Source organism: Quercus suber, unplaced genomic scaffold (assembly GCF_002906115.3).
Source record: "Quercus suber isolate HL8 unplaced genomic scaffold, Cork oak 2.0 scaffold_492, whole genome shotgun sequence".
Classification (NCBI taxonomy): domain Eukaryota; kingdom Viridiplantae; phylum Streptophyta; class Magnoliopsida; order Fagales; family Fagaceae; genus Quercus; species Quercus suber.
This window is the reverse complement of record NW_027069941.1, coordinates 150,475-177,455: the sequence shown is the minus strand read 5'-3', so window position 1 is coordinate 177,455 and position 26,981 is coordinate 150,475. Positions and strand designations below refer to the sequence as shown.

General features: G+C 35.1%; 3 protein-coding genes across 3 annotated transcripts in view; all 3 read left to right on the top strand.

The window, feature by feature from the left end:
* Positions 1-9,481, top strand: part of LOC112023786 (uncharacterized) — an 82,843-nt gene extending 73,362 nt beyond the window's left edge. The window contains exons 54-63 of the mRNA XM_065763100.1: positions 1,402-1,705; positions 2,774-2,935; positions 5,115-5,336; positions 5,411-5,770; positions 6,145-6,303; positions 6,441-6,722; positions 6,798-7,013; positions 7,138-7,190; positions 8,081-8,189; positions 8,669-9,481. Of these exons, the coding sequence (XP_065619172.1) occupies positions 1,402-1,705; positions 2,774-2,935; positions 5,115-5,336; positions 5,411-5,770; positions 6,145-6,303; positions 6,441-6,722; positions 6,798-7,013; positions 7,138-7,190; positions 8,081-8,189; positions 8,669-9,016 (2,215 nt within the window). The 3' untranslated portion in view covers positions 9,017-9,481. The remainder of the gene's footprint in view (positions 1-1,401; positions 1,706-2,773; positions 2,936-5,114; positions 5,337-5,410; positions 5,771-6,144; positions 6,304-6,440; positions 6,723-6,797; positions 7,014-7,137; positions 7,191-8,080; positions 8,190-8,668) is intronic.
* Positions 9,482-11,863: 2,382 nt separating this feature from the next.
* Positions 11,864-22,171, top strand: LOC112023781 (uncharacterized). The gene is made up of 8 exons (XM_024056402.2): positions 11,864-12,174; positions 12,252-12,353; positions 12,466-12,540; positions 13,897-13,971; positions 14,058-14,126; positions 18,497-19,105; positions 19,834-19,905; positions 21,708-22,171. Exons 1-8 carry the CDS (start codon positions 12,046-12,048, stop codon positions 21,939-21,941), a joined length of 1,365 nt encoding a protein of 454 aa, XP_023912170.1. The 5' UTR covers positions 11,864-12,045; the 3' UTR covers positions 21,942-22,171.
* LOC136063149 (uncharacterized) lies at positions 22,143-25,790 on the top strand. Its single transcript, XM_065763099.1, has 4 exons — positions 22,143-22,227; positions 22,328-22,431; positions 23,160-23,231; positions 25,320-25,790. The coding sequence occupies exons 1-4, from the start codon at positions 22,143-22,145 to the stop codon at positions 25,551-25,553; spliced, it is 495 nt and encodes a 164-aa protein (XP_065619171.1). The 3' UTR covers positions 25,554-25,790.
* Positions 25,791-26,981: the final 1,191 nt, after the last annotated feature.

Below are 26,981 nucleotides of genomic sequence, written 5' to 3'. Positions count from 1 at the left end.
CTGAACCATAGAAGACGGAGGTTAGAAACATTACAAAGTTACTAAGATGTACGGAGTGATTTATGACGGACCATACCAGATGAGTTTAAAATGCCCCAAACTGTGTCGACGGGCATGAAATCCGTCTCCCCTAGATGACACATCCAATCCTCTCCTTCCATAAAAAAGTAACGACTCTTCCAGTCCCTATTTGAGTCCGGGGTTTCATAAATGACTTTCAGGACGGGGCTCCTAGGGACGAAGCTGTACATGCCCCTCGACTTGTCTATCACGTCCGGACGGTAGCAATGGAGGAACTCTTTTATTGAAAGCCTCCTCCCGCCGTCCGACATGGCTCCGTACAGAACCTCCATAGCAATAAAGACTCTCCAGGCGTTGGGGGACACCTGGCTGATGGATATGCCTAAATAGTTTAAGAGTTCGCGATGTAGCGAACTCAACGGGAACCTCAGACCAGCTTTAAGCACTTGCTCGTACACACCCACTCCGTCAACTCCTTCTTAATAACATTTTTCTGACTTATAAGGTAGACGGAGTGGGATGTGGTCTGGAATTTGGTAGCGGTCCCTAAGTGTATTGAAGTGACCCTCCTTGATGGTTGACGTAAAGGCGTGAACCGTCCACTCTGGGGGCAAGATGAACTCCCTAAGTCCATCAACCCCCACGACGGACCTCACCAGTAGCTCTTCGTCGTCTGATCCCTCTTGGATTTCGATCATCTCCAGGCCCTCATGTGTTGAGGACGAGGAAGATGATGACGGACTACTCTCGCTCGGGACATCGTGGTCTTTGGGACCTGACGGGTATACCCCTTCGTAATTCGCCCCTTCACGAATGACCGACTGATTACTTGACGCACTAGACATGGCCTACAAGTAATGACAGAACCTAAGACTCTGACGGGGTTGGAAAGAACGACGGGCACATGAAGTATAAATAAAATCAAAAGAAAAAAGAGAGGACGGATATGAAATAACTCACCAGAAGATTGGAGCAAGATGTGGAAGGCGACGGATGTGTGAGTGAACGGACTGTTCTCTGACAGATGTAACGGACTCGCTCTGACAATTTCTTCCAGCAACAAGTGGAGAAATGAGGGGCGGAGGATTGATATTTATAATAGAAGTGCACGGAAGACGAAGCGACGCCTCGTTCCAAAACAACGGCCATTGACAGGATGACACTTGGCACAACACATTAATGCATTAGCTCCTGATCCAGCAGTGTACGGATGAAAATTCACAGACATAGGTGTCCTGGATGCATGACCGAGTTTTAGATCCGTCACCCCATGGGTCCGTTCATTATTCTTGACGGACCCATCGGGTGAGGGGGCAATTGAAAGGGACAAAATACCTTGGAATGTCTTATGTGATTGGACGGGCCGAATATAGGCCGCAGACTTCCGAATAAGCGAGTCCGTCTTCTGTACGGGCCTCCAATGGACGGATCTGATGTGAACGGGCCGGATATAGACGGAGTGAAGGAAGGTGGACTGGTTGTCCATGGGCCTGTTGGACCCCTCATGGGGGATATTTTGGCCCACTCTCATAAGGGCCCAAATAGAGTCCTTGCACTAGTAGGACTCCGGAAATCTTACATATTTAGTAAAGATCTTCCATATAAGGAGGAGATCTATTCATCACGTTTAGGATTCTACAAGGAGAGTCCTATAAGGAAAAGACTTCTGCACCAAGAAAGGGATGTCAACCTTATGCCACTATAAAAGCCCCAATACCCTCACAAACCAAGGTACGCACGATTTAACCCTCTCTAGCACTCTAAAGTTGTGATAATATTTTCTGACTTAACCTTCGAAGGGTGTTTGGCCGGCACCACACCGGTGCCCTTCGATAGGTTTTCTCCTTTGTTTCGTACAGGTTAACATACAAGCGAAAAGAGTATCGTGCGACTCATTGGTGAATTTCCTTGATTCATCACCTGGCATCGCATTTCTTTGTTTTTAATGTGTCACACGTTCGTAAGCAATGTAATGAGGTTTCTTATTCACTCATTAGAAAAGCAATTCTCCACCACCCACCCCCGCACTGCCGCCGCCATATCTGTTTTGATGGAAGATATTCCACCAAAACTTATACTTTTAATTCAAGTTGATTTGAACAACCTCCCTTGATAATACACACTAGAATTCTTCTAAAAAAAAATCTATCTAATTTTATATTTAGAACGAGTTGAGCTCAAGCTAATCTCCAAATGAGATTACATGTTTAACCTTCGTTCATTTCTTACCGAACAAGCTTCTTGAATTTGTTCATTAGCTACTACATTTTACAACTAAATTTTTAGTCATTTAAAAATGTCTAAATTATAATTGAAATTATATTATTTTAGCTAATAAGATAGGATGATATCAGTTTATGAAGCTGTAAAATTAGATTTAATAACCTTGAATTGTTAAAAATTGTATATAATTTTACTACAAAATAAAATATATATGTTATTAAGTTACAAATAATAATTTGATCTCTTATAAACTTATTTCCAAATTTAGACAATCTAATTCCATCTCATATAAGTATATTTTAAATATTTATACATGTAAAGTTATAAACATATAATATATTTTTTAAATTAAGCTCATGTTCACGAGCATGTTATTATGTTTAAGCCTGACTTGTTTAATATTTGAGTTTAAACTTATGCTAGACTCATTTACTAAATAAACAAATATAAACGAGCATTTTCTTGAGTTGAAGCTAAACTATACATAAACAAAATACTTAATTTAAAGGATTATTTTTTTTTTTTGAAGGAGAGATTTGGGGGGGGGTCCCCATTTTTTTTCAGCCTAATAGATGTTTCAGAATTAAGGCTGAAGTTGTCACTTGAGACAGCACCAGTTCAGAGACCAAAAGGGGTTCTAGGTGTGTGGAGTCCCATCTTGTCAGCTGTTGGAAATGCATTCAAGATTCAGGTCAGGTGGCTGACTTATCTGGGAAAACAGATTGCTTCCATATTGCATATTCTAATTCCTCTATGTTATTTATAATGGGAAGTATGAGATGTTACCAAAATTTGATTTCCTTTTCTTTTCCTGGATGGAGTTGATTTATTTTAATAAAATAATATGCAAATGGTTTAGATAATACTGTGTGGTGCACATTACGTGCATTTTGGCCATGATGACCTAAGTTTCATTTCCCTTTCTTTTCCTGGATGGAGATGTTCTATTTGAACAAAGATAGGTGAAAAAGTTGTAGATAATACTCTTCTAGATTTTGGTGTTCATTACATGCATTTTGGCCAAAATTAGACTTTACCTCCTGAACAATTGTGGAAGTCTTCACCCAATTGCATCCTGAGCAGTGTTGTGGCAAAGTGCCACTCACCTAAGTGCTAAAGGTGAGCACCTTGGGAAAAGTTTCTGATGCTTGAAGCAATTGCCCCTCTAAAAGTTCCTAAATTTTAGTGATGGACTAAATAAATAATTTAGTGAAATGGTTTGTTAGGCTTCAGTAAAGGAATAATTTTTCTATTTGCAAGAAGGGAGTCTATAGAATCAATAAAATTAGGTTGTGTGGTGGGTCCTACCAAGCCAACAAAAAGGCAAAAAAAGTCAGACGTAATAAAATAAGGCAGATCACATGTGACGTGTTTATTGGACCAGCTTCTATCTATTATTGTACAAACTTGCTCAATTAATCTTCATAATAACATTCATAGATTGAGTTCATAATATGTATATTAACTATTTTATTTACAACAACAACAATAAAGCTTTAGTCCCAAAATTTTCGGGGTTTGCTATGGATCCTCAACAAGATTTGTCAAGTTCAATCACATATTCTTATCCTCCATTGTATTCTATCCAAAATCATTGTCTGTATTATTTCCTTAATTAACATGTCCTTTTTAAATACTTTTACTAATGTTATTTTTGGTCTTCCTTTACTCTCTCTTTTCCCCTTATCTTGAATCAACTCAATCTTTCTTACTGGTGCATTAATCACTCTCCTCTACCCATGAACAAACCATTTCAAGCGACTTTCTCTTATCTTTTCATCAATAGGGATTACCCCTATCTTTAAGTTAAGAATTTCTCCATTTTGAATCCTATCTTTTCATTTATTTCCATTATCCCCATCTTATCATTCTCAATTCAGCTACACTCTACTGTCTATCCAGTAACAATTCCAGCTACCATTTGTAATTACTGCTGAGACTCTTGGATGTAAGTTAATGGCAAAATTCTATACTCTTCCTTTTGCATTTCTTTTTAAAGTAGAGGACCTCTGGAAGTGTTAATTATTATACTGTGAAGATTTCAGTTCTCATCACCAATGTAACGCTTGATATGGCCTAGCAACCTGCCTGAACTTGAGAATTGGTCCCAAGTAAAATCCATTGGTCCTTGCAACAGGAAAAATCTCTCAAAAGAAGAAATAATATAACTTTGTTAGATTATGGTGAGGTTAAGTGATTAAATTATTCATCTACTAATAGTGCGAGCTTTTAGGACAATTAATATAACAAAATTTATTTTCTAGTTTCAAAAACAATATTGTCTCCAATACAGGACATATCTGTTACCGTCTTATAAACCTAGTGGCCTAGTGGTTGGAGGCTTGGGATGAGTTGTAGACCCAAACATTCTGGGTTTGATCCCCCAATGGCACTTCTCCTAGATTGCCTGATACATGATTCTGGTGAGTGGGGTCATGTATCCATGGTTTACTCTCCAGGGGTGGGTCCAAAAGGCCCTTCCTTGGTGAGGTTCTATGTCATCAAAAAAAATTATTTTCTACCAGAGTGTGTTTTGCCAATCAAATTCTGTAGTATTTTGTATGGGCACAATAATAATTTGCTCTTATAAAAAAAAATATATATATATATATATATACATACATACATATATATTATGCTACATTCTTTTAACATCTCAAGGAGAAAATTTACTATGTAAGTGTGAGGTTAAGATACAAGTTATTCCTTTTTGAAAAAATTTATTTATTTATTTATTTAATGCTGCAAACTCCATTTTCTGAGTTAATGACTAGAATTGGAGATAGCACTGAATGTTGCAATATTTTCCTTAAAGATGTTATTGATATATGGTTACTGGTCCCTATAACATTGGAATTCCTTCATTCCAGGTGCATCTAAGGAGGGTGATGCAGAGAGACAGATTCATGCGGAAAAGTTCCATTGTTCCTGCCATTGGAAACCGAATCTGGAGGGATCTGATCCACAATCCTTTACATTTGATATTTTCAATAGATGTTCTTGGTATGACAAGTTCAACATTGGCTTCTCTTAGTAAAGGATTTGCAGAACTTTCAACAGATGGGCAGTTTCTGCAATTACGTTCAAAGCAGGTAAATTTTTCTCTCTTAAGCAGCAAACCTAGTAGTGCAATGTAAATCGGAAATCTGATACAGTATGGGATCAGGTCTGGTCAAGGAGAATCACCGGGGTGGGTGATGGAATTATTCAAGGAACTGAAGCTCTTGCACAAGGTGTTGCTTTTGGGGTGTCTGGAGTGGTTACAAAGCCTGTTGAGAGTGCCCGAGAGAATGGTGTCTTGGGCCTTGCTCGTGGGCTTGGACATGCTTTTCTAGGATTTGTTGTACAACCAGTGAGTGGGGCATTAGATTTTTTCTCGTTGACTGTTGAAGGAATTGGTGCAAGTTGTTCCAAATGCTTAGAGGTATTCAGTAGCAAGACCACTTACGAAAGAATCAGAAACCCAAGGGCTATCCATGCCGATGGTGTACTTAGAGAGTATTGTGAGAGAGAAGCTACAGGACAGGTACAATTGCCATTGCTTTTCTGTTAATTTTATGTGCTACATTGAATTTCTTTTCATTTGCATGTAACTCGTCAGTAGAGTATGCACCCTGTACACTCTACAACCTTAATTAGGCAATAATAAATCAACCTTCTATATAGATTTTGAAAGTTGAGAGGTGAAATATTGGGCTAACTCTGTGTGACTTAGTGGCTTTGGAGTTCTGAAATTATTATATCTGCAATTCTTTACTTAAAATAACAGCTTGGTTTAGAAACTTAAAAGAGATGTATGCATGTAATTTGAATCATTATCTGTTGGTTGATCAATTGTGTTTGTAGGAAATCTGTCAGTAAAATTCTTGATGTTTCTTCATCTCTCTCTCTTGTTTCTAGATGATACTGTTCCTTGCAGAAGCAAGTCGGCATTTTGGTTGTACTGAAATTTTCAAGGAGCCCTCAAAATTTGCTTGGTCTGATTATTATGAAGAGCATTTTTTTGTTCCTTACAACAGGATTGTTCTAGTGACCAATAAACGAGTCATTCTGCTACAGGTTAGCAAAGGACTCTTATCTGTTGATACCTTATTGATTACGTTTGAAGTCAGTTACCAAACATTAAAAATAAATAAATTGACTCTATGATTTATGTGTGCTTGATATCCACTCATGCTTTCTCATCTTCAATTTAGTGTCTGGCTCGAGACAAGTTGGATAAAAAACCTTGCAAAATTATGTGGGACATTCCATGGGAAGAGCTCATGGCAGTGGAATTGGCAAAGGCAGGATGTAACCAGCCTTCTCACTTGATCCTCCATCTCAAAAATTTTAGGAGATCAGAAAATTTTGTCCGTGTCATCAAGTGTGGAGTTGAAGAATTAGAGGGAAGAGAACCTCAAGCGGTTAGGATCTGTTCAGTAGTACATAAGATGTGGAAAGCATACGAGTTTGACAGGAAAATCCTAATTCTAAATGTTAGTCGCAAGCATAAACTTTAATTTCTTGTGAAAGAGTCTGTTGATATTCTGAATAGTATTTTCCATTCTCAGGTTCCTTCAAGCCAAAGACATGTGTATTTTGCTTGGAGTGAAGCTGATGGGAGAGAACCACAAACTCCAAACAAATCTATTTTAAAGTTGAGAGGGCTCTCTTCAAATAGTTCAGCATCTGATGAGAGAAGATTTGTTAAACATAGCGTCAACTTTTTGAAGATCTGGAGTAGTGAACAAGAATCAAAAGAGCGATGCACATTGTGCAAAAAACAGGTTTTCTACTAATTACCATTCAAGTTTTTTTTTTCCTTCTCCTGGTAAATTATGCAAGGCATTAGAGATTTTACATTTCTGTAATGCTGCAGTCACAATAATGAAATGTCATTTTGTTTTTCAGGTTATGCAAGATGGTGGATTGTGTAGCATTTGGAGACCTGTTTGCCCAGATGGGTAATTGCATAATCTATTTTGTTTTTCTTCATTTGAGTTCATATGAAGTCATTGCACTTTCTTCTCTTTTACAGCGACCATAACTTTTGCAACTTTCTATAAATTACTTGTAGGACCTGTTTAGTTTCTACTGTGCATGTGTTTTATTGTTGGCCACAGCCCCAGTTCGGTCCCAGTTCGGTTTCACTAAAAACCAAATGTTTAGATTTGCATTAAGAGCTTCTTAGAAGTGATATATTCTATTCTCTTGAAGAGAGCAGATGGAGTTTTTGTATAATTTTTCGGTTACGTGGTTCTCTTTTTGATTGGTCTAGGGCTTGGGGACTCACCTCTAATGATTCTCTCCCTTTGTTCCTTAATTCTCTCCTTTGTTCTTAGTTCTTTGTTGGTTGTTGTTTGTTCTGTTGTTTTTTCATGTTTGTTTCCTTCTCTGTATTCCTTGTTCTGCCTTATGTTATTTTCATGAGGTAGCTTCTTAAATATACATCTTTCTTACTTAAAAAAAAAAAAGTATAATTTTTCGGTTACTTGTTGCAGAGGAACTTGATTTAGTTCCAGAAGCTTCCTTGACATTGTTGGTTGATTGGAAAAGGACAGAATATTGATAAAATACAGATGACTAGAGTTATAAAGCTAATGTGATAAAAGGGTGGAGGGTAGATCTTATTAGGTTCAATTCCTATTGTTCTTGTACAGTACAACCCAAGAAAAAAATGCCTCTGCTCTGTAAGTTGTGAGCTTAACTTAATTCAAATAATTAAAAACGTGAATCTAAGATAGGAATCTGAATTCATTTTTCGAGCTTTAGAAATTATGCTTTTGCAACATCTGATGCTTCTATTATGCTCAATATCATACATGAAACTTTAAAATGGCTTTGTTTCCTTCAGGTATGTGTCAATTGGGGACATTGCTCGTGTTGGTAGTCATCCTCCGAATGTTGCTGCTGTTTATCGTAATATTGACAGATTGTTTGCTCTTCCAGTGGGTTTTGACCTGGTAAGAAATTTATTGTCAATTACAATAATATGACCAACTTTACTAGCACTATCTTTTGCACTTTCTACCTTTTATGCTTAATGAGGCTATTGCTGCCCAATAGTATTTGAATTGCTAGTTCTCTTCATTTCTAGCTAGCAAGTGAAACAAACTATATGTGAGACATCATTTTGTTGATATATAAGATACAATTGAGATTTGAAAAGAGAGACTGGAAACTTGATCATGTGTCTTCTTATTGTCTGACTCTGTGTGTGTGTGTGTGTGTAACCTTTATTTCTTGCTCATCATAAGCTCATTAGAGATTGAGTTTGTTCACCGTTATTCTTAAACCATTTTATCACATCACTCTGGGCAGTTACTGAGCAAATATTTGCATATTGTGGTTGATGATTTTATCACTAACATGACTACTAGATCCATAGGCTCTCTGGTTCATTAATTTATAAAACAGAGTAAAACTCTTGTTACACGGGCAGGTATGGAGGAACTGCTTAGATGACTACACAACTCCAGTATCAATTTGGCATCCACGGGCTCCAGAGGGATACGTTTCTCCAGGATGCATCGCTGTTGCCAATTTCACACTGCCAGAACCTGATTCAGTGTACTGTGTGGCTGAATCACTTTCTGAGGAGACGGTATTTGAAGAGCAGAAGGTTTGGTCTGCACCAGATTCATACCCATGGGCTTGTCATATATATCAAGTTCAGAGTGATGCACTTCACTTTGTTTCTCTTAGACAAAAGAAGGAAGAATCTGACTGGAAGCCCATGAGGGTTGTTGATGACCCTCAGCCTCTGCTGCAGTCTTCAGTTGCACAGTGAATATTATCTTCCTATTAGAGTTAGTGCCTTTGGTTTGGGTTGTTTATGGAAGACTATTGCTCAGGATGCATATATTTGGTTTGTACAGTGACGGTAGTCTCTCTTGTCCTGATCTTTTTCAAAATTGTATTTTTCATGGTCCGTCCAACATGATAAATAGTTCTCCCTCATAAAGATCTCTCACTAGTATGATATTTGCATGGGAGAAAAAAAAAGGATAAGCATATGAATGCTCACAAAAAACAGCAGTGTCACCTTTTTTTTCCATTGGGGAGCTGGTGTTCGGTAGGTTGGTGAATAGTTTATTTCTGATGGTATCACCATCACAAACTCTTTGTATACAACGATTTTGGTTGAAAGAGAAGATTTTGAGGTTGGTGAATAGTTTATTTTTGATGGTATCACCATCATGAACTCTTTGTATACAACGATTTTGGTTGAAAGAGAAGATTTTGAGAATGTAAATGTCTGGTCTTTTATTGAGCAAGAGGCAAGACAATGCAACTAGAAAGAAAATTTATTTCCAGTAATTGAAAAAGATTCAATAAGCATATGAGTCTTGGAACTAAAACCTAAAACGAAGGTAGCAATGGACATAATCGCCAGGTTTGTAAACGAACAATATGAAATATCTCATCATTCTCGTTAACAAAAACTAACATTGAACTAGCATTTCTAGCTTGACCATGGATAGGGTTTAGGGCTCTTGATTGGTTGGCGTGGCATGTAGAGAATAACATAACGATGGTGGGTTGGAGGGATTATGGAAGAAGATGATGTGTTTATAAGGTTACCATAGATATATAAATATATATATAAAATTCTTGCAACTTTTGTCTTTAAATAGAAGCAATCTAGCAATTCTTCATTAAAAAGGGGGTTCCCTTTAGAAAGAAAAAGGGAGAAAATAATCTCTAAGAGTTGAACATGGAAGAGTAAGAAATACCAAAAATAGAATTCCTAATTTTGAATTAGGTATCCCCATTCGACCTGATTCCCATGTAGTGGTGCATTGAATCCCCTAGCTTAACTTGGCACCTGGAGCATATATAGACCACTTCTCGTACACATCCTTATTTGTCCCCATTTACCTTGTTTCTCTCCATCACGCCATATTCACGGGATTATCTAAAGCATGACACTCTTGTTTTCCAAAATTAAGTGAGGACATGAGCTCGAGCCTCGTTGGCAATTCGAGAACCTATGACTAAACCCCCTCTAACTTAGTCCTTTATAGGAATGTAGGTTGATTGTTTCCTTCCTAGGATATCCAATTTAGTCACCCTTATATTTGGGAAATAATTGCTGTCACTTTTATTTTTCCTCTGCACAATGTGGCTGTGGCATCACTATTTTTAGGTTTTTGTTAGTGGATTAATGACATGGTATGATCTGAACTATTTATTAGAAAGTCAAGATTAAAATAAGGATCTCCATCAAATATATCATCTTATTGTGTAAATGAAATTTTAATTTGTAAAATGATTTTTTGTAAAATTTATTCTTTTAACAATTATTACTCATGATTTTGTCTTTTATGTTTTTTATGGAGAAAAAATTCTTGCAATTCTTAATCACATTTAGTTGACTTTTTCACAAATTTACGAAGGATCTTAATTTTAACAACCATGACATCTAATTGAGCAGTTGCATGTAACTACTCTGGATACGTTTGGTACACTGAATGGAGATTACGACAAGAATTATAATCTTTATTACTAGTAATAAAATGTGTTGTAATGTAATAACTAAACTTTAGGGTACGTTTGGTACACTGAATGAGGATTATGGCAGGAATTGTAATCTTTATTACTAGTAATAAATTTTATTGTAATATAATAACTAAACATATTCACTAGTTTGGTTGTGAGTTATAACATTAGAATGAAATTTAACATTTATTTTAAGAAATATCTTACTCATACAATTATATCTCCTTAAAAATTGTTATTTTTAAATTTAAGAGAAATATGTGTTATTTTTTATGATTTTTTATTTTTATAATTGTTAGATGTATATAGAAAGTTTGTTTATTTAAAAATATATTAAATTTTGAAATTATTACACTTACTAAGGAATAGTCAATACAACCTTTTAAAGAGGAATAATTATTCCTCATTTTGAAGAACAACTATTCATAAGAAATGATTATTCCTTGTAATAAAAACATAACCAAATTAAAGAATAATTAAACTATGGAATAATTATTACATTACAACGCCTATTACAGTCTACCAAACATGCCTTTATAATTATGTGAGACTCATAAGTATGTAAAATCTATATTAGTGTGTGTGAGTGTCTATAACTTTTATAAGAAATAATTTTCCATAATTTTGGGATTCTAGATTTTTTTTTTTATTTTTGGTTGAAAATTTTGTAATATGAATCAATTGGGTGATTTTTTTTTTTTTTTTTTTTTTGCCATATTTCCTCCAAAGATCAATGCCTATGGATCTAGTACTATCTAGTAGTTGTATTTTTTTCTTCCCCCTTTTTGAGAGGAAGTTGAATTAAAACATTTGAATAATTTTTTTTGACAAACAAGAATGTTCAAACTTCTTTGAGTATTTGACTATTCCTTTAAATATATGCAGTTTCTCTATTCCACATGTACTAAGTTATTACATGAAGGAAACTCATAGATATCCTAAAATTTTAGAAACCACTAAACCAACCCCCGAAGTTAAACATTTAAATAGTTAAATACCGTTTAAGTTTAATAATATCATTTTAGAAGATAATTAAGGTCTATAAATAAATAAAAATAAGTGAATCAGCGTGACCTGTAAATCAAAGATAAATCACATACACACGGGTCCCCCAAGTTTGTCGGCAAAAGCAGCATTAATTAGCAACGAAATAGACCTTCGTGTAATTTACAAGATTGCCATTACCCGCCATTCACCTCTCTTAACTTTATTCAACTAACAGTTTCTGTCTTTCTGAGCTGTACCATTCCGATCGGACACAAACAAACACTCACTCACTCACTCAATTCCTATTTCATTCTTTGTTGAACGTAAAAAATGGAGGGTCTGATCAAAGGCTTGATCGACGTGGCACTCGGTCACGACAACAACAACAACAACAACAATAACGACGAACAACCTGGCCCACAGGACCGGGACGAGCAGTCCAGATCCACTTGGGCGCAAGTTAGCAACAACAAAACCACCCCATCTATTTTCTTTTTTATTAATCTACTGCCACTGACTGTTGCTAAAATGCGCAGGTGGTGACCGGGGAGCAAGATAACGACGAGGAAGACGTCGATAGGCGTAGCGGTCATCGCACTCATCATGCTTCTTCGAATCAGAACCGTTGGAATAGACAGGCTTATATTCCCATTCCCATTTTCCTTTTTTTTCTTTTATTGGATTCTCGTTTCTGTTTTTTGGGATTTGAATTTCAGTGGATATGAAATGAAATGAAATGTGATTTTGCAGGAAAACGCTGAATTGGGGAATGAGGAGGGGAGGGTCTCCGGTTCAAGACCTTCCAGATCGCCCCAATACCAAAAGGTGATTTTTTTTTTCTTTTTTTTTGAGTTTTAGGGTTTATCTCTTATTTGCAATTATACGTTGCATTGATTAAGTGTACGTTTGAAATCCGCTTATTTTGCTGAAATTAAAATTTTTTTATTGAAAGTAACGTAAATAAAAGTAAAAATTAGCTGAAATAGTAACGTGAGACTCGTAAATAGTACCAAAAAGTGCAGTGGGATTTATGAATAGTGGGACTTATGAATAGTAGCAAAATAAGCTAAATAGTAAAATAAGCCAAACGCACACTAAATAATATGTGTGATAGCAAGTGCTTTCCACCAAATAGGTCATGGCTTTGAGTATGGGAATCAACCTTTTCAGACCCTACAAAAGGTGGGAGCTTTGTACACTGGATACGAACTTTATTGATTAGATTAAATATTAAGTGGTTAGATGGAATTCAAATTTTCCTCAAAACGAAAAGAAAAAGAGATTTAGGTGGCAGTTCAAATGGCCATCAATGTATATTTTGTTTAGATGACTATTTTTTTGATTGGTTAGTTACACACTCTCTCCATGGATCTTGAATCCATGATCTAACCCTCCACCTAGAATTTATAAGGGGAGGAGGTGCTAGTTGAGTTGGAGCTAATTGGCATTTAGATGACTCAAGATAACTTGTTGATAATTTTTTAAGCAAGTTGTGTAACTATACTTATGAATGGTTATTTGAGTTGGTTGGAGGAACTTTTTTCTTTCAAATTAGTTTGAAGGACAATTCTGTCCATAAAATGGGATTTTTGCGTCCACGCTCTTACAGGGTAGGACTCGGTTTTGGAGACACTATATGGGAGGGGTACCTTAAAATGTAATATTTTTTTGAAGATATAAATGATGAAGTCCAAAATACCCTTGTAAGAAGTTTTATATCTAAGTAGCCTGTGAATTACCTGATTTCAAGCACATTACTATGCTACTTGGTTTTTACAATAAATTTAGCAACTGTGTAAGATCATGTGTTATACAAATTGTTTAGTGATGTTTTTTTTATTTGCATAATTAACAGGTAGGTCTTACCTATTAAAAAAAAATTAACAGGTAGGTCTTGGTATTAAACTACCTTGAAAAGATGAAGTAGAAAGGATACTATGTTTGCTTCTAGAGGAGCTTTACTTTCATTAAACAATTTCATGCAGAGGTCTCTTTTTATATATATATATATATATATATAATTGTGTATTAAAATAAAATAAAAAAAAAAAAAAAAAAAAAAAAACTCATGCATTAATCATAACAATCAACATAATAGAATCAGTCTCTTTCTTTCTCATAAATTTTGGATGTCTCTTTAATCTCTCCATAATGTTTATTCTTGTCAACATTTAAATGCAGACTGTGCATGAGGAGTATGGAAAGGATGAAGATGTTGAGCGACAAGGATATAACAAAAACCATTGGAACAAAGAGGTTAATTTTGTTAATCTTATGATTAAAGTAAATATCCTGGAATTAATTGTTAAGTTATTTAAATTTTTTGGTGGTATTGAACCCAGGAGAATGAAGTAGAGAATAATGATGGGTGGGAGACTGTTGGAAGAAAGCCTCAAAGGCAACCACACAAGGTTTTTCCTATTCCATTCATTACACTTTGATAAGGCGCATTAAAATGCATATTGGTCCTAGAATAGTATGATTTATGGACAGAATCATCAATTTCTGTGTAGGTTCTGGGGAAACACCATTCCTTGTTAAGTTTCATAATGAGAATTACACATTCTTATAGTTGTATGTGTGAGTTGCCCACATGTGTGTACTAGGGTTCTACATGGTTCTCAGGTAGCCACATACCTGAACCAAATCGACCAATATGGGTGCATATGGTTTGGTTCTTCACCGTAATAGTTTGATTCTAGGTTAAAGTCATAAACTCAAACAATTCGGTCTGGTTCTTGGATTAGGGGAGTGGGTTATCCCAATCAACCAGAAACGAATTCTATATAAACGACACGTTTTAATATCATATGTTGTTACAATATTGAACAACAGGTGCATAATACTCTTAACACTAGGTTTAGAAATATATTTTAAATTTCTATGAAATTAATTAGTTTGTATTGAAGAAATTATCTGGATATGTTAACGATTTAGGCATATAAAGAAAATGTGTTAATTAAGTTATTCTTAGGATATGTATTCCTTTAAATTTTTTTGGCGAGCTTCAAAATTTGATTAAATTGTATTGAGCAAGGATATTTAAATACAATATTCTAAAAGTAAAATAGAAAGAAACCCATGGAACCCAACCTAACAAACCTGAAATATTTGGTATGGGTTTATTTTGTTTCACAAGTAATTTGTTTCAGTTCTGGGTCCCATTTTTTTTAACCAAATGAGTTCAGTCTGATTCTTTTATTCCTCAGAAGCAAATCAAAATGAACTGAGTTGCACCCTTAGTGTACATGAATGCATGTGTTTGTGTCCCCCCCGCCCCCCCAACAACACACACACAGGGAGAGAGAATTGTTGTTAGGTTAAAAGGAGATTATTTTTATACAAGTTTTTTTTTTTTTTTTCCCCCACCCCCCCCAAACACACACACAGGGAGAGAGAATTGTTGTTAGGTTAAAAATAAGTATTTTATTTTTATTTTTTTTAAAGACTCAAATCAAGTACACGGGAAGTATAGAAGAAAAAAGAGCTAAAGAAAACAAGCAAGAAAAACAAAACGATAAGCTTGCACCTAAGGAGAATGTAAAATCGAAAAAGACATTTGAGCACATTTTCCACTCGTATAAGGGCTTCAAAAACTTTAGCTTCATCATGCTGAGTTCCTGGCCCTTAAAAAATCTCTGATTTTGTTCATGCCAAATGCACTTCATGAGAGACAATGGGACCACTAACCAAATGCCCTTGCTGTACCTCCTCTCATACCTCTCCAACCAGCTCAACATAAGTTCTTTTACTGAATATGGAACCACCCAAGAAAACACCAAACAAACAGCAAATCATGGACCATAAATCCCAAGCCACCTTACACTACATTTAAACATGAAACACCATTCCATAATGATAACATCCCTCTTATGTAACTGGTCAGCAGTCAAGATTTTCTGGAGAATCACACACCAAAAAATGAAAGCCACCCTTGGTGGGACGGGAGTTTTCCAGATACACTTCCATGGAAACTAGGACCCACCCCTCTGCAAAACCTTGCAAAAGCTTTTCACTTGGAATTCCTTTCACAAAGAAGGTACCCAAATCAATGTAAAAAATTTATTAGAAAAGGAAATAGATAAGACGCATAAGAAGATATGTCCTATCCCTTCTCAAAGAATACAATACAAAGAGAGAGAAAGAGAGAGTCAATAAAATCAAGAAATGACATTGAATGAAAGTTTCCTAGAGCGCGCATCCAGTCACGCAAAGTCTGTAAAATATGCTCTTTGATTACATAAGGGGGATGCGCAACTCCATCAAAGACCCACTTATTTCTTTCTGAGGCAAAGCTCGCCACACCTTTGTTGTTCTATGGTGTTGAAACCATCCTTACCAACACTCTAGTGACTCAACCACAGATTGGGACATCACCCAAGCTAGCCCAAACAATGTGAAGATGAAGGACCATACATCTATTGCCATGGTTCAATGAAGGAGTAGGTGATATATAGACTCACCACTGATTTTACATGTAGAACACCAATCAACTATCAATATGTGCCTCCTGCGAAAGTTGTCAATTGTTAATATTTTCCCAAGGCCTGCAGTCCACTCAAAAAATTCCCACCTTTAGTGGGACCTTGGCCTACCAGCTGCTCTTTCAAGGAAAAGAAATGCCAGTACAACCCCTAAGGGGAATGTAGTATGTGATCATATGTCAAACACTCCTTTCTTTGAAGGATTTCCATAAGGCTTTCTCTTGACCTAGCGAGGAGGGCAGATTAGCATAGAGCACTTCAAAAAAAAAAAAAAAATCAATTGATTCCAACTCCCAATCCTGAAAATCTAGATAAAGTGAGGATTCCGATGCCGAACCTCTCCCTTAGATGGGTTGATTAGATAAGATGCTACTGAGTCCTCCTTGTCCACCGCTAGTGTAAACAGGTCTTGGGAAAAATTCTTAAGCAAGCCCTCCAAGTCTGGGAACAAGTCCTTAAGTGACCGGTCATCATACCAAATGTTTCTCTAAAACCTCACTCTAGAACCATCTTGTACCTCAAACCATTAGAATTTGGAGAAACAATTCCCATCCCCCACATATATTCTTCCATGAACAAGCTCCATGTGGACCGTCCAATCTCCCCATCATTCACTATATTTCGTAAAAATTACTCTCCTCCAAAGACGGTATCCTTCCACTCCAAATTTTTAGAGCCATTTCTCTAGAAGAGCTTGGTTAAAAGAACTAAACTTTCTGATACCCAAACCACCCTCTTTCATAGGAGGGCATAACACTTTCCATTCTACCAAATAGAACTTTTTGGTGTCACCAAACCTCCCCATAAGAAGTCCCTTAGAAGTTTCTCCAACTCATTGGTCACATGAGTATAGGCAATCGGAACAGTGACATAAAATAGGTAGGGATAGAAGATAATGTACTCTTAATCAAGGTCACTCTTCCTATCTTGTACAGTTACGCAATTTTCTACCCTGCTAACTGTTTTCCACCTTTTCCACAACAGGGCACCAAATATTGTTGACTTTAAAAGTAGAACCCAAAGGTCGGCCTATGTAGGTCAGAGGTAATGATCCAACCTTACAGCCAAGAACATTAACAAGACCCAATCAAATTTGCTACTTCACCCATTGGTACCAATTCACTCTTGTTTAGATTGACTTTTAGTCTGGACACAGCTGCAAAGCAAATAAAAAAACAACAAATGTAACAAGTTGTTCAAGTGAGGCATCAAAAAATACCAAGGTGTCATCTGTAAAGAGGAGGTGAGAAATATCAATAACTCTTTTGCTATCCATCCCATCTTTAAAACTCATACTCAAACAACCATCTATTGCTCTTTTGTATCATTCTAGTCAAATTCTCCTTAATCAAGAGAAACACCAAAGGGTACAAAGTGTTCCCTTTACTTAGTCCCATTAGATTTTGAAGCATCATGTTAAAGAACCATTAACCACGATGATAACTGAACGGTTGAAATGAAATACTAGATCCATATTGTCCATTTTGTGCCAAAACCACATGCAAAACCAACCATCAGCATATGTTTGGTTTCTATTTTGATGTTATATGGTGGTTTTTAGTGAGGTGTCATTACCCTGAGAAACAGAGATTTCTGTGGTTTAATTATGTTGTTTGGCTAGATAATTGAGCATGTTACTGTGAAATAACACCAATCTAGATTGGAATTAATCTGCAAAAATTCTGGCTCAAAGTTTATTTTATTTTATTTTTTTTTTTTGTGTGGATAAGTTGATGTATATGTAGAAGTCAGGTCAAGAAAGTTGTATAATCTCTCTCTCCATATATATAATTGGAACGTGACTCTTTGGTGTCCACTTTTTTATACTTCCAAAAATAAACCTATCAATTGAAAATTAATTAATAAAAATTCACAATAACAAGGATATAAAAGTAAATTGAATCATTCAAATCACCTAAAAAATAAGACTCTTTCATGTCCACTTGTTAATACTACCAAAAACTAACCCTATTTACCTAATTCAGAGTGATTTAGTAAAAATCCAAAACAAAAGTAAATTAAATAATTCAAAGTCATCACAAAAACCATGACACCATTTACTACTCTTTCTCCAATTTCACGTCTCCTTACTTTTAACCATTAATTAAGGGATAATAGCATGTGTGAGGAGGCTAGTTTTAATGAATTGCATTTTTACTATGTTTATCTGATTAGAAACTTGTCTTTCCTTGTCTTAGTTGAACATGTAGTATCATAAGATGCTGCATTATGAGTTTGAAAAGATTTGTTTTTATGGTCAATGTCTCTGAGATTCACTGCAATCAACACATTGACAGATTCAGAAGGATCAATGGCATGGATACAAGCGGCCTCCCAGTGAACAAGAATACTCTGATGAGGTTGAGATTGGTGATAACATAGAACCCTCGGAAGAGGAGCTTGCTGACCTGTCACAAGCTTGCAACAAGCTTTGGGAACTTGATTTAAACCGTTTAGTACCTGGTAAGGACTATGAAATTGACTGTGGTGAAGGGAAGAAGGTCTACCAAAAGGAAGATATGGCACAAGGAAGCCTATTTAGCCGGCTGAGCGAAGACATATTCAGGAGACCTACTTTCTCGCGTTTCTTTTCTCTTCTAGATAATTATAACCCAGATCAAGGGCACAAAGAAGTTGTCACATCTGAAGAGAGGCAAGAGCAAGCTGCATTCATAGAAGAAATTAGTAGAACTGCACCAATCAAGTACCTTCACAAGTATCTGTCATCCAAAGGAGTTGTACCTGAGAACTATCAAGATTTTAAAAGAATGATGACTAGTCTCTGGTTTGATCTTTATGGCCGAGGTGGTACCTCTGGTTGCTCTTCTGCTTTTGAACATGTATTTGTTGGAGAAATCAAGCAACGTGGTGAACAAGAGGTTTCTGGCTTCCACAACTGGCTTCAGGTTTGTCTTGTTACTTACATTTTCCCTATGTCTGAACAAATTCATGCATATGTCTGGAATACTATGTTGATTTTAAGTTTGACATTTCACACAAACAGAAGTAATTATCAAAATGAAGTGGGCAAATTACACCAACCTCCGTTGAAGTTTCACAAAATGACTCTCTCCTTAAGCATTTTGAGAAATGACACTCCCCCTTATGATTTGTCTACTTGGGGTTTGTTTAAATGAGTAGGAATCTTTTCTAAAAATGGAATATTCCGATAGGGAAGTAACTGAGAGAGTGGGCATGGATTTTTCTGTTGCATTTATAAAAACCTTAAGGGGAGAGTGCACTTTTTGAAAAGTTTTGGGGAATGTCATTTCACAAGACTTTAAGGGAGCTTGTTGTAATTTCCCAAATAAAAATAATTAATTGAAGAAAAATGCATTTGTTTGCGAATGCATATGGATATAAATCAAACATTACTTTTTTCTATGGAAAATAATAATTGATTTCTAAGTTAGATGCTTGGAATTGATGACGTATATAGTAAAGGATTAAGTTGTAAGAAATCTTCTAGGGCTAATGGTTGTTCTTTGTTGTCAATCTTTTATGTTGGCTATCAAGTGGATTTAATTTTCTCTGAAGTTGACTCTAGCCCAGCACCCTAGAATTTATTAACTCTGTTTTTCCTCAATGAAGGGTGAGTGTTGATTTGTGTATTGTTTGTTCTCTCTCCTTGCAGTTTTACCTAGAAGAAGCTAAAGGGAGAGTGGACTATCAAGGTTATATTTTTCCTCGACGACGTGGGCAGACTGTAAGTGACCTTATCCTTTTCTTCCTTTTGGATGCTGAGAAATCTGAGGAAAAGAAAACTTGAAGTTTTCCAAAATCAGTTTTAACCTCAACTTTGTTGTGTTATTTCTTTTTAACCATTTCTTTGCTTCTATTGGGCGTAAATTGTATTTTGACTGCATAAGTTTTATATAGTTTATTCAGGGGTTATTGCATCATGATTTTCCTCTAATATTTTGATGGGCTTTGTTTTTCACTGCGAGTGCTCCATATTTGCAATATTATTTCTGGCATTGTGGAAATAAATATTCATATCTAGCATCCATTTGGCATCCCATTTTGAAATAGCAATTTTTTAAATTATATTTTTTTAAACGTCACTTTTTTTCCAAGGTACAGCCTTTTCAAACAACCCATTTCAAAAAGCTAAAAAATAAGATGCACCAAATGGGCACTAGTACCTTTATGAAATTTTACACTTGCATTACGTTCTTGATTATAATCTGTAGAAAAAGTATAGAATTAGCTCAAGTTATGTTTTAGGAGCAACATATCCAATTATCAGTTGGAAAAATGAAATAGAATCTGTGAAGTTAGGGCATTATACAAAACTTGAGGACAATATGAGTGTAGTTGTATGATGTTGAACCTAAACTACCTTTGTGCTATTTTGCTTAACTATTACAACAATAAGAATAGATTTTATGAAATTTTAGTTGCTGCTCATGTGAAGATGACTGCCCATTTGGCTTGTTTTGTCATTCCAACTGAATGGCTTTTGCAAAAAGCCTAATATTGAAAAAAAAAAAAAATTAATTTTCTAGCTTGTTTAATATAAACTCATTATTCAAATGCTGTGCAGGCCATACAAGTTTGTATATTTTCCACTTTTTAATTCAAAAATACTTGTTACAAAATACTGTTTGGCTTATTAAATTAATAGTGTCTAGAATTTTAAGAAAATGAAGTAGAAAGTTTCCGAACATTTGTTTTGCTCCTCTTTAGAGGACAAGAAATAGATACTGTTTTAGAAGTTAACTCTGTTGCTCTTTAATTAAATGGGATATCTTTTATGTTTTCTGGATGCCATTTTATAAAATTGGTTTATTAATTACACAATACAGGGCTTACGTACTTAATATGATGCATTACTTTATATGGGTATTAACATTGCTAATATTGATACATTAGTGATTCTATTTTCCTTCGTACGAATTCCTCACCATATTCTCCATTTTAGATACAAGTTATTTTTGTTAGTGACAATGTATCAACCTTGTTAAATTACCAATTGTCCCAAAAGCTTAAACTATTAGGAAATTGTGAATTTAATCACTTAACCATAAGTCTAACACTCCCCCTCACTTGTGGGCCTAAACTTCCTTTTAATAAGTAAGGGCCTAACAAGTGGGAATTTAACATTTTAAATGGGAGGTAAAGTAAAGCCAGGGATCAAACTCAGGATCTCCTGCTCTGATACTATGTTAAATTACCGATTGTTCCAAAAGCTTAAACTGTTAGGAAATGGTGAATTTAATCACTTAACCATAAGTCTAATAAACCTAATCAATTTAATTTGACAAGCAATATAGTGTGATATAACAGCTGCTGATTACAAGACCAACAAATCTTTATAACATTCTTTTTAGAGCCGAAGCTTTTTGGGATTTTGATATGTTAGGTAGTAAGGAAGCTTTTGATTGTTGTGAATGTGACCACAATTGTGGCAAAACATATTATTGTATCTTTAGGGAATTTATATCCTACATTACAATGTGACCGCATCTTGTTTGAAATGTTTCTGTCATTTATTCCAACTTGCAGCCAGACTACGAAACCCAGTTGCTTACAGTTCAGTTTGAGTGGAATGGTGTTCTCAAATCTGTATCAAGCATGTTTGTTGGAGTGAGCCCAGAATTTGAAGTTGCATTATATGCCCTGTGTTTCTATATGGGTGGAGAGGATAATTACATTCAGTTGGGTCCATATCCAGTTAATATCAAGTGCTATCGTCTTGGAGATAGAATTGGATCTGTGTTTCCCATAGCAGAGTGTTGAATTTCAGGTAGCAGAAACCGGTTATTTTCGTGCATAGCCATGAGTTACATGTAAGAGAATACATAGCCAGATGATCTAGAGACAGTGAATTAATTAATAGTGTTTGGGATTGTATGATAAAAGTCTATGATGAAAGCACTTATTTTCAGTGATTTAGTTATTTGATCAATTGAAACCTTAAGGAACCTATCCTGATATAAAATGGCTTTGCTAAGGATGTTACTTTGTTATCTGCTTTTTCGTCTCACTAAAAAAGCATTATGCTTGATTCTCAGCACTTTGGCATGTAGTGGTGCTTGGTGTGTATTCATGCTGATTTGTCATGTTATCTTTTTAGCTTCATGTGTGATATTTAACACCTACATTTTGGTCTGTGATGCTTTTAGTATACCAACTACGACTTTTTTTTTTTTTTTTTTATCATGTATTTGTTGGAGAAATCAAGCAACGTGGTGAACAAGAGGTTTCTGGCTTCCACAACTGGCTTCAGGTTTGTCTTGTTACTTACATTTTCCCTATGTCTGAACAAATTCATGCATATGTCTGGAATACTATGTTGATTTTAAGTTTGACATTTCACACAAACAGAAGTAATTATCAAAATGAAGTGGGCAAATTACACCAACCTCCGTTGAAGTTTCACAAAATGACTCTCTCCTTAAGCATTTTGAGAAATGACACTCCCCCTTATGATTTGTCTACTTGGGTTTGTTTAAAGGAGTAGGAATCTTTTCTAAAAATGGAATAGTCCGTTAGGGAAGTAACTGAGAGAGTGGGCATGTATTTTTCTGTTGCATTTATAAAAACCTTAAGGGGGAGAGTGCATTTTTTGAAAAGGTTTGGGGAATGTCATTTCACAAGACTTTAAGGGAGCTTGTTGTAATTTCCCAAATAAAAATAATTAATTGAAGAAAAATGCATTTGTTTGCGAATGCATATGGATATAAATCAAACATTACTTTTTTCTATGGAAAATAATAATTGATTTCTAAGTTAGATGCTTGGAATTGATGATGTATATAGTAAAGGATTAAGTTGTAAGAAATCTTCTAGGGCTAATGGTTGTTCTTTGTTGTCAATCTTTTATGTTGGCTATCAAGTGAATTTAATTTTCTCTGAAGTTGACTCTAGCCCAGCACCCTAGAATTTATTAACTCTGTTTTTCCTCAATGAAGGGTGAGTGTTGATTTGTGTATTGTTTGTTCTCTCTCCTTGCAGTTTTACCTAGAAGAAGCTAAAGGGAGAGTGGACTATCAAGGTTATATTTTTCCCCGACGACGTGGGCAGACTGTAAGTGACCTTATCCTTTTCTTCCATTTGGATGCTGAGAAATCTGAGGAAAAGAAAACTTGAAGTTTTCCAAAATCAGTTTTAACCTCAACTTTGTTGTGTTATTTCTTTTTAACCATTTCTCTGCTTCTATTGGGCATAAATTGTATTTTGTCTGCATAAGTTTTATATGGTTTATTCAGGGGTTATTGCATCATGATTTTCCTCTAATATTTTGATGGGCTTTGTTTTTCACTGGGAGTGCTCCATATTTGCAATATTATTTCCGGCATTGTGGAAATAAATATTCATATCTAGCATCCATTTGGCATCCCATTTTGAAATAGCAAATTTTTAAATTATATTTTTTTAAACCTCACTTTTTTTCCAAGGTACAGCCTTTTCAAACAACCCATTTCAAAAAGCTAAAAAATAAGATGCACCAAATGGGCACTAGTACCTTTATGAAATTTTACACTTGCATTACGTTCTTGATTATCTGTAGAAAAAGTATAGAATTAGCTCAAGTTATGTTTTAGGAGCAACATATCCAATTATCAGTTGGAAAAATGAAATAGAATCTGTGAAGTTAGGGCATTATACAAAACTTGAGGACAATATTGAAAAACCAAGTTATTCTAGAGAGAAAAGTCTAGATTCAATGTATCTTGAAAACTGTATTATTAATTCACACTGATAAAATTACAAGTAATGAGATATTTATACATGGAGATTTCCCTAACCAACTCTAACTAACTCAGCGGGAAACACTCTTGGAATAACAAACTTTCTAATCACTCAATCATCACAGGGCACGTGGCATCTCTTGGCTGCACCACCAGAGTGAATTCTGCAGAACAATACTCTTATCTGCACTAAGTCTACTGTGGCTTTACAAATATGAGTGTAGTTGTATGATGTTGAACCTAAACTACCTTTGTGCTATTTTGCTTAACTATTACAAGAATAAGAATAGATTTTATGAAATTTTAGTTGCTGCTCATGTGAAGATGACAGCCTATTTGGCTTATTTTGTCATTCCAACTGAATGGCTTTTGCAAAAAGCCTAATATTGAAAAAAAAATTTTAATTTTCTAGCTTGTTTAATATAAACTCATTATTCAAATGCTGTGCAGGCCATACAAGTTTGTATATTTTCCACTTTGTAATTCAAAAATACTTGTTACAAAATACTATTTGGCTTATTAAATTAATAGTGTCTAGAATTTTAAGAAAATGAAGTAGAAAGTTTCCGAACATTTGTTTTGCTCCTCTTTAGAGGACAAGAAATGGATACTGTTTTAGAAGTTAACTCTGTTGCTCTTTAATTAAATGGGATATCTTTTATGTTTTCTGGATGCCATTTTATAAAATTGGTTTATTACTTACACAACACAGGGCTTACGTATTTAATATGATGCATTACTTTAGATGGGTATTAACATTGCTAATATTGATACATTAGTGATTCTATATTCCTTCGTACGAATTCCTCACCATATTCTCCATTTTAGATACAAGTTATTTTTGTTAGTGACAATGTATCAATCTTGTTAAATTACCAATTGTCCTAAAAGGTTAAACTATTAGGAAATGATGAATTTAATTACTTAACCATAAGTCTAACACTCTCCTTCACTTGTGGGCCTGAACTTCCTCTTAATAAGTGAAGGCCTAATAAGTGAGAATTTAACATTTTAAATGGGAGGTAGAGTAAACCCAGGAATCGAACTCAAGATTTCCTGCTCTGATACTATGTTAAATTACCGATTGTTCCAAAAGCTTAAACTGTTAGGAAATGGTGAATTTAATCACTTAACCATAAGTCTAACAAACCTAATCAATTTAATTTGACAAGCAATATAGTGTGATATAACAGCTGCTGATTACAGGACCAACAAATCTTTATAACATTCTTTTTAGAGCTGAAGCTTTTTGGGATTTTGATATGTTAGGTAGTAAGGAAGCTTTTGATTGTTGTGAATGTGACCACAATGTGACCACAATTGTGGCAAAACATATTATTGTATCTTTAGGGAATTTATATCCTACATTACAATGTGACCACATCTTGTTTGAAATGTTTCTGTCATTTATTCCAACTTGCAGCCAGACTACGAAACCCAGTTGCTTACAGTTCAGTTTGAGTGGAATGGTGTTCTCAAATCTGTATCAAGCATGTTTGTTGGAGTGAGCCCAGAATTTGAAGTTGCATTATACGCCCTGTGTTTCTATATGGGTGGAGAGGATAATTACATTCAGTTGGGTCCATATCCAGTTAATATCAAGTGCTATCATCTTGGAGATAGAATTGGATCTGTGTTTCCCATAGCAGAGTGTTGAATTTCAGGTAGCAGAAACCAGTTATTTTCGTGCATAGCCATGAGTTACATGTAAGAGAATACATAGCCAGATGATCTAGAGACAGTGAATTAATTAATAGTGTTTAGTGTTTGGGATTGTATGATAAAAGTCTATGATGAAAGCACTTATTTTCAGTGATTTAGTTATTTGATCAATTGAAACCTTAAGGAACCTATCCTGATATAAAATGGCTTTGCTAAGGATGCTACTTTGTTATCTGCTTTTTCGTCTCACTAAAAAAGCATTATGCTTGATTCTCAGCACTTTGGCATGTAGTGGTGCTTGGTGTGTATTCATGCTGATTTGTCATGTTATCTTTTTAGCTTCATGTGTGATATTTTAACACCTACATTTTGGTCTGTGATGCTTTTAGTATACAAACTACGACTTTTTTTTTAATAATTCATTTTTACATGTTCATATAAACCTGAATGGAATAGAGGAGTCTTAAGGGCAATTTTCCCATTGGACAGTTTCCTTGTGGCTGTAAATCTTGCTTCATCTTTGTTTGCTTTAATAGAGAATAATTATTCTTGGTTTAAGTTTATTTAATTTTCAAGTGGAGGTAGACAAAAAATGTCAAATGGACACCATCTAATACGAATGGGTGTATGACAAATGAAAAGATTTGATATCGAAGCATTCTATTATGAGATCCCTTTAAAATATCAAAGCTTGATAATATCTTCCAAGAGTGCGATATATGAAGCGGAAAGTCAGAACCATGCTGTGTGGAAATATCTCACTTTTAAGTTTGGAGATATCTTCCAAGAGTGTGACATATGCATCTTTCTTTTAATTAACTTAAGAAGAGTCTCCTAGAGAGTCCTAGTCCTAGCTCGATTTCATATTTCATGTAATCTGAGAAGGTAGGAGCCTTGAAGGTGACTTTTTGGCCCAATTGAATAATCTAGGATAGCAATTGTATAATTCAGGCTCAATATTCCTTATTACTCTGCTGGTCCTCTATCAAGTTGAATGTGTTACTAGCCCCTATGATATTTCTTCTGTATGTAATATTTATTGTTTATTGTAATATTATCTTTGGTGATAAGCTTTTTGATTTACCATAATTCTTGTTCCCCCTTTTGAATTGAGAACTATCCCAACGTCTGGCGAAGACATGACTGTGTCTATGCTTTACTAACCTCAGTAACAACATAATAGTTGTCAGTATCTTCAAATTTATTCATACCCTAATAAATCATGATTCATCCTTATGGGCTGTATTTTTTGTTTTTTACAACGTTTTCAGACATACCCAAAAAGTAACTTCAATTGTGACTTGAAAAGTATGTAAATTAAAACAACTTGTGTATAAAACTATGTAAAACATGGCATTATGATTCATCCTCATGATTCAAGTCACAATTTTAGTTACTTTTTGTGGTGTAAAACTTTTTAAAA

What these genes read in the sequence shown, in the direction of transcription:
- LOC136063149 (XM_065763099.1), top strand. Translation starts at nt 22,143, where the DNA reads ATGGCTTTGCTAAGGATGTTACTTTGTTATCTGCTTTTTCGTCTCACT. An exon ending in GATTCTCAGCACTTTGGCAT is followed by an intron (nt 22,228 to 22,327) that starts GTAGTGGTGCTT and finishes TGATGCTTTTAG; the next exon opens with TATACCAACTACGACTTTTT. An exon ending in GCTTCCACAACTGGCTTCAG is followed by an intron (nt 22,432 to 23,159) that starts GTTTGTCTTGTT and finishes CTCTCCTTGCAG; the next exon opens with TTTTACCTAGAAGAAGCTAA.
- LOC112023781 (XM_024056402.2), top strand. Translation starts at nt 12,046, where the DNA reads ATGGAGGGTCTGATCAAAGGCTTGATCGACGTGGCACTCGGTCACGAC. An exon ending in GATCGCCCCAATACCAAAAG is followed by an intron (nt 12,541 to 13,896) that starts GTGATTTTTTTT and finishes ATTTAAATGCAG; the next exon opens with ACTGTGCATGAGGAGTATGG. An exon ending in GCTTCCACAACTGGCTTCAG is followed by an intron (nt 19,106 to 19,833) that starts GTTTGTCTTGTT and finishes CTCTCCTTGCAG; the next exon opens with TTTTACCTAGAAGAAGCTAA.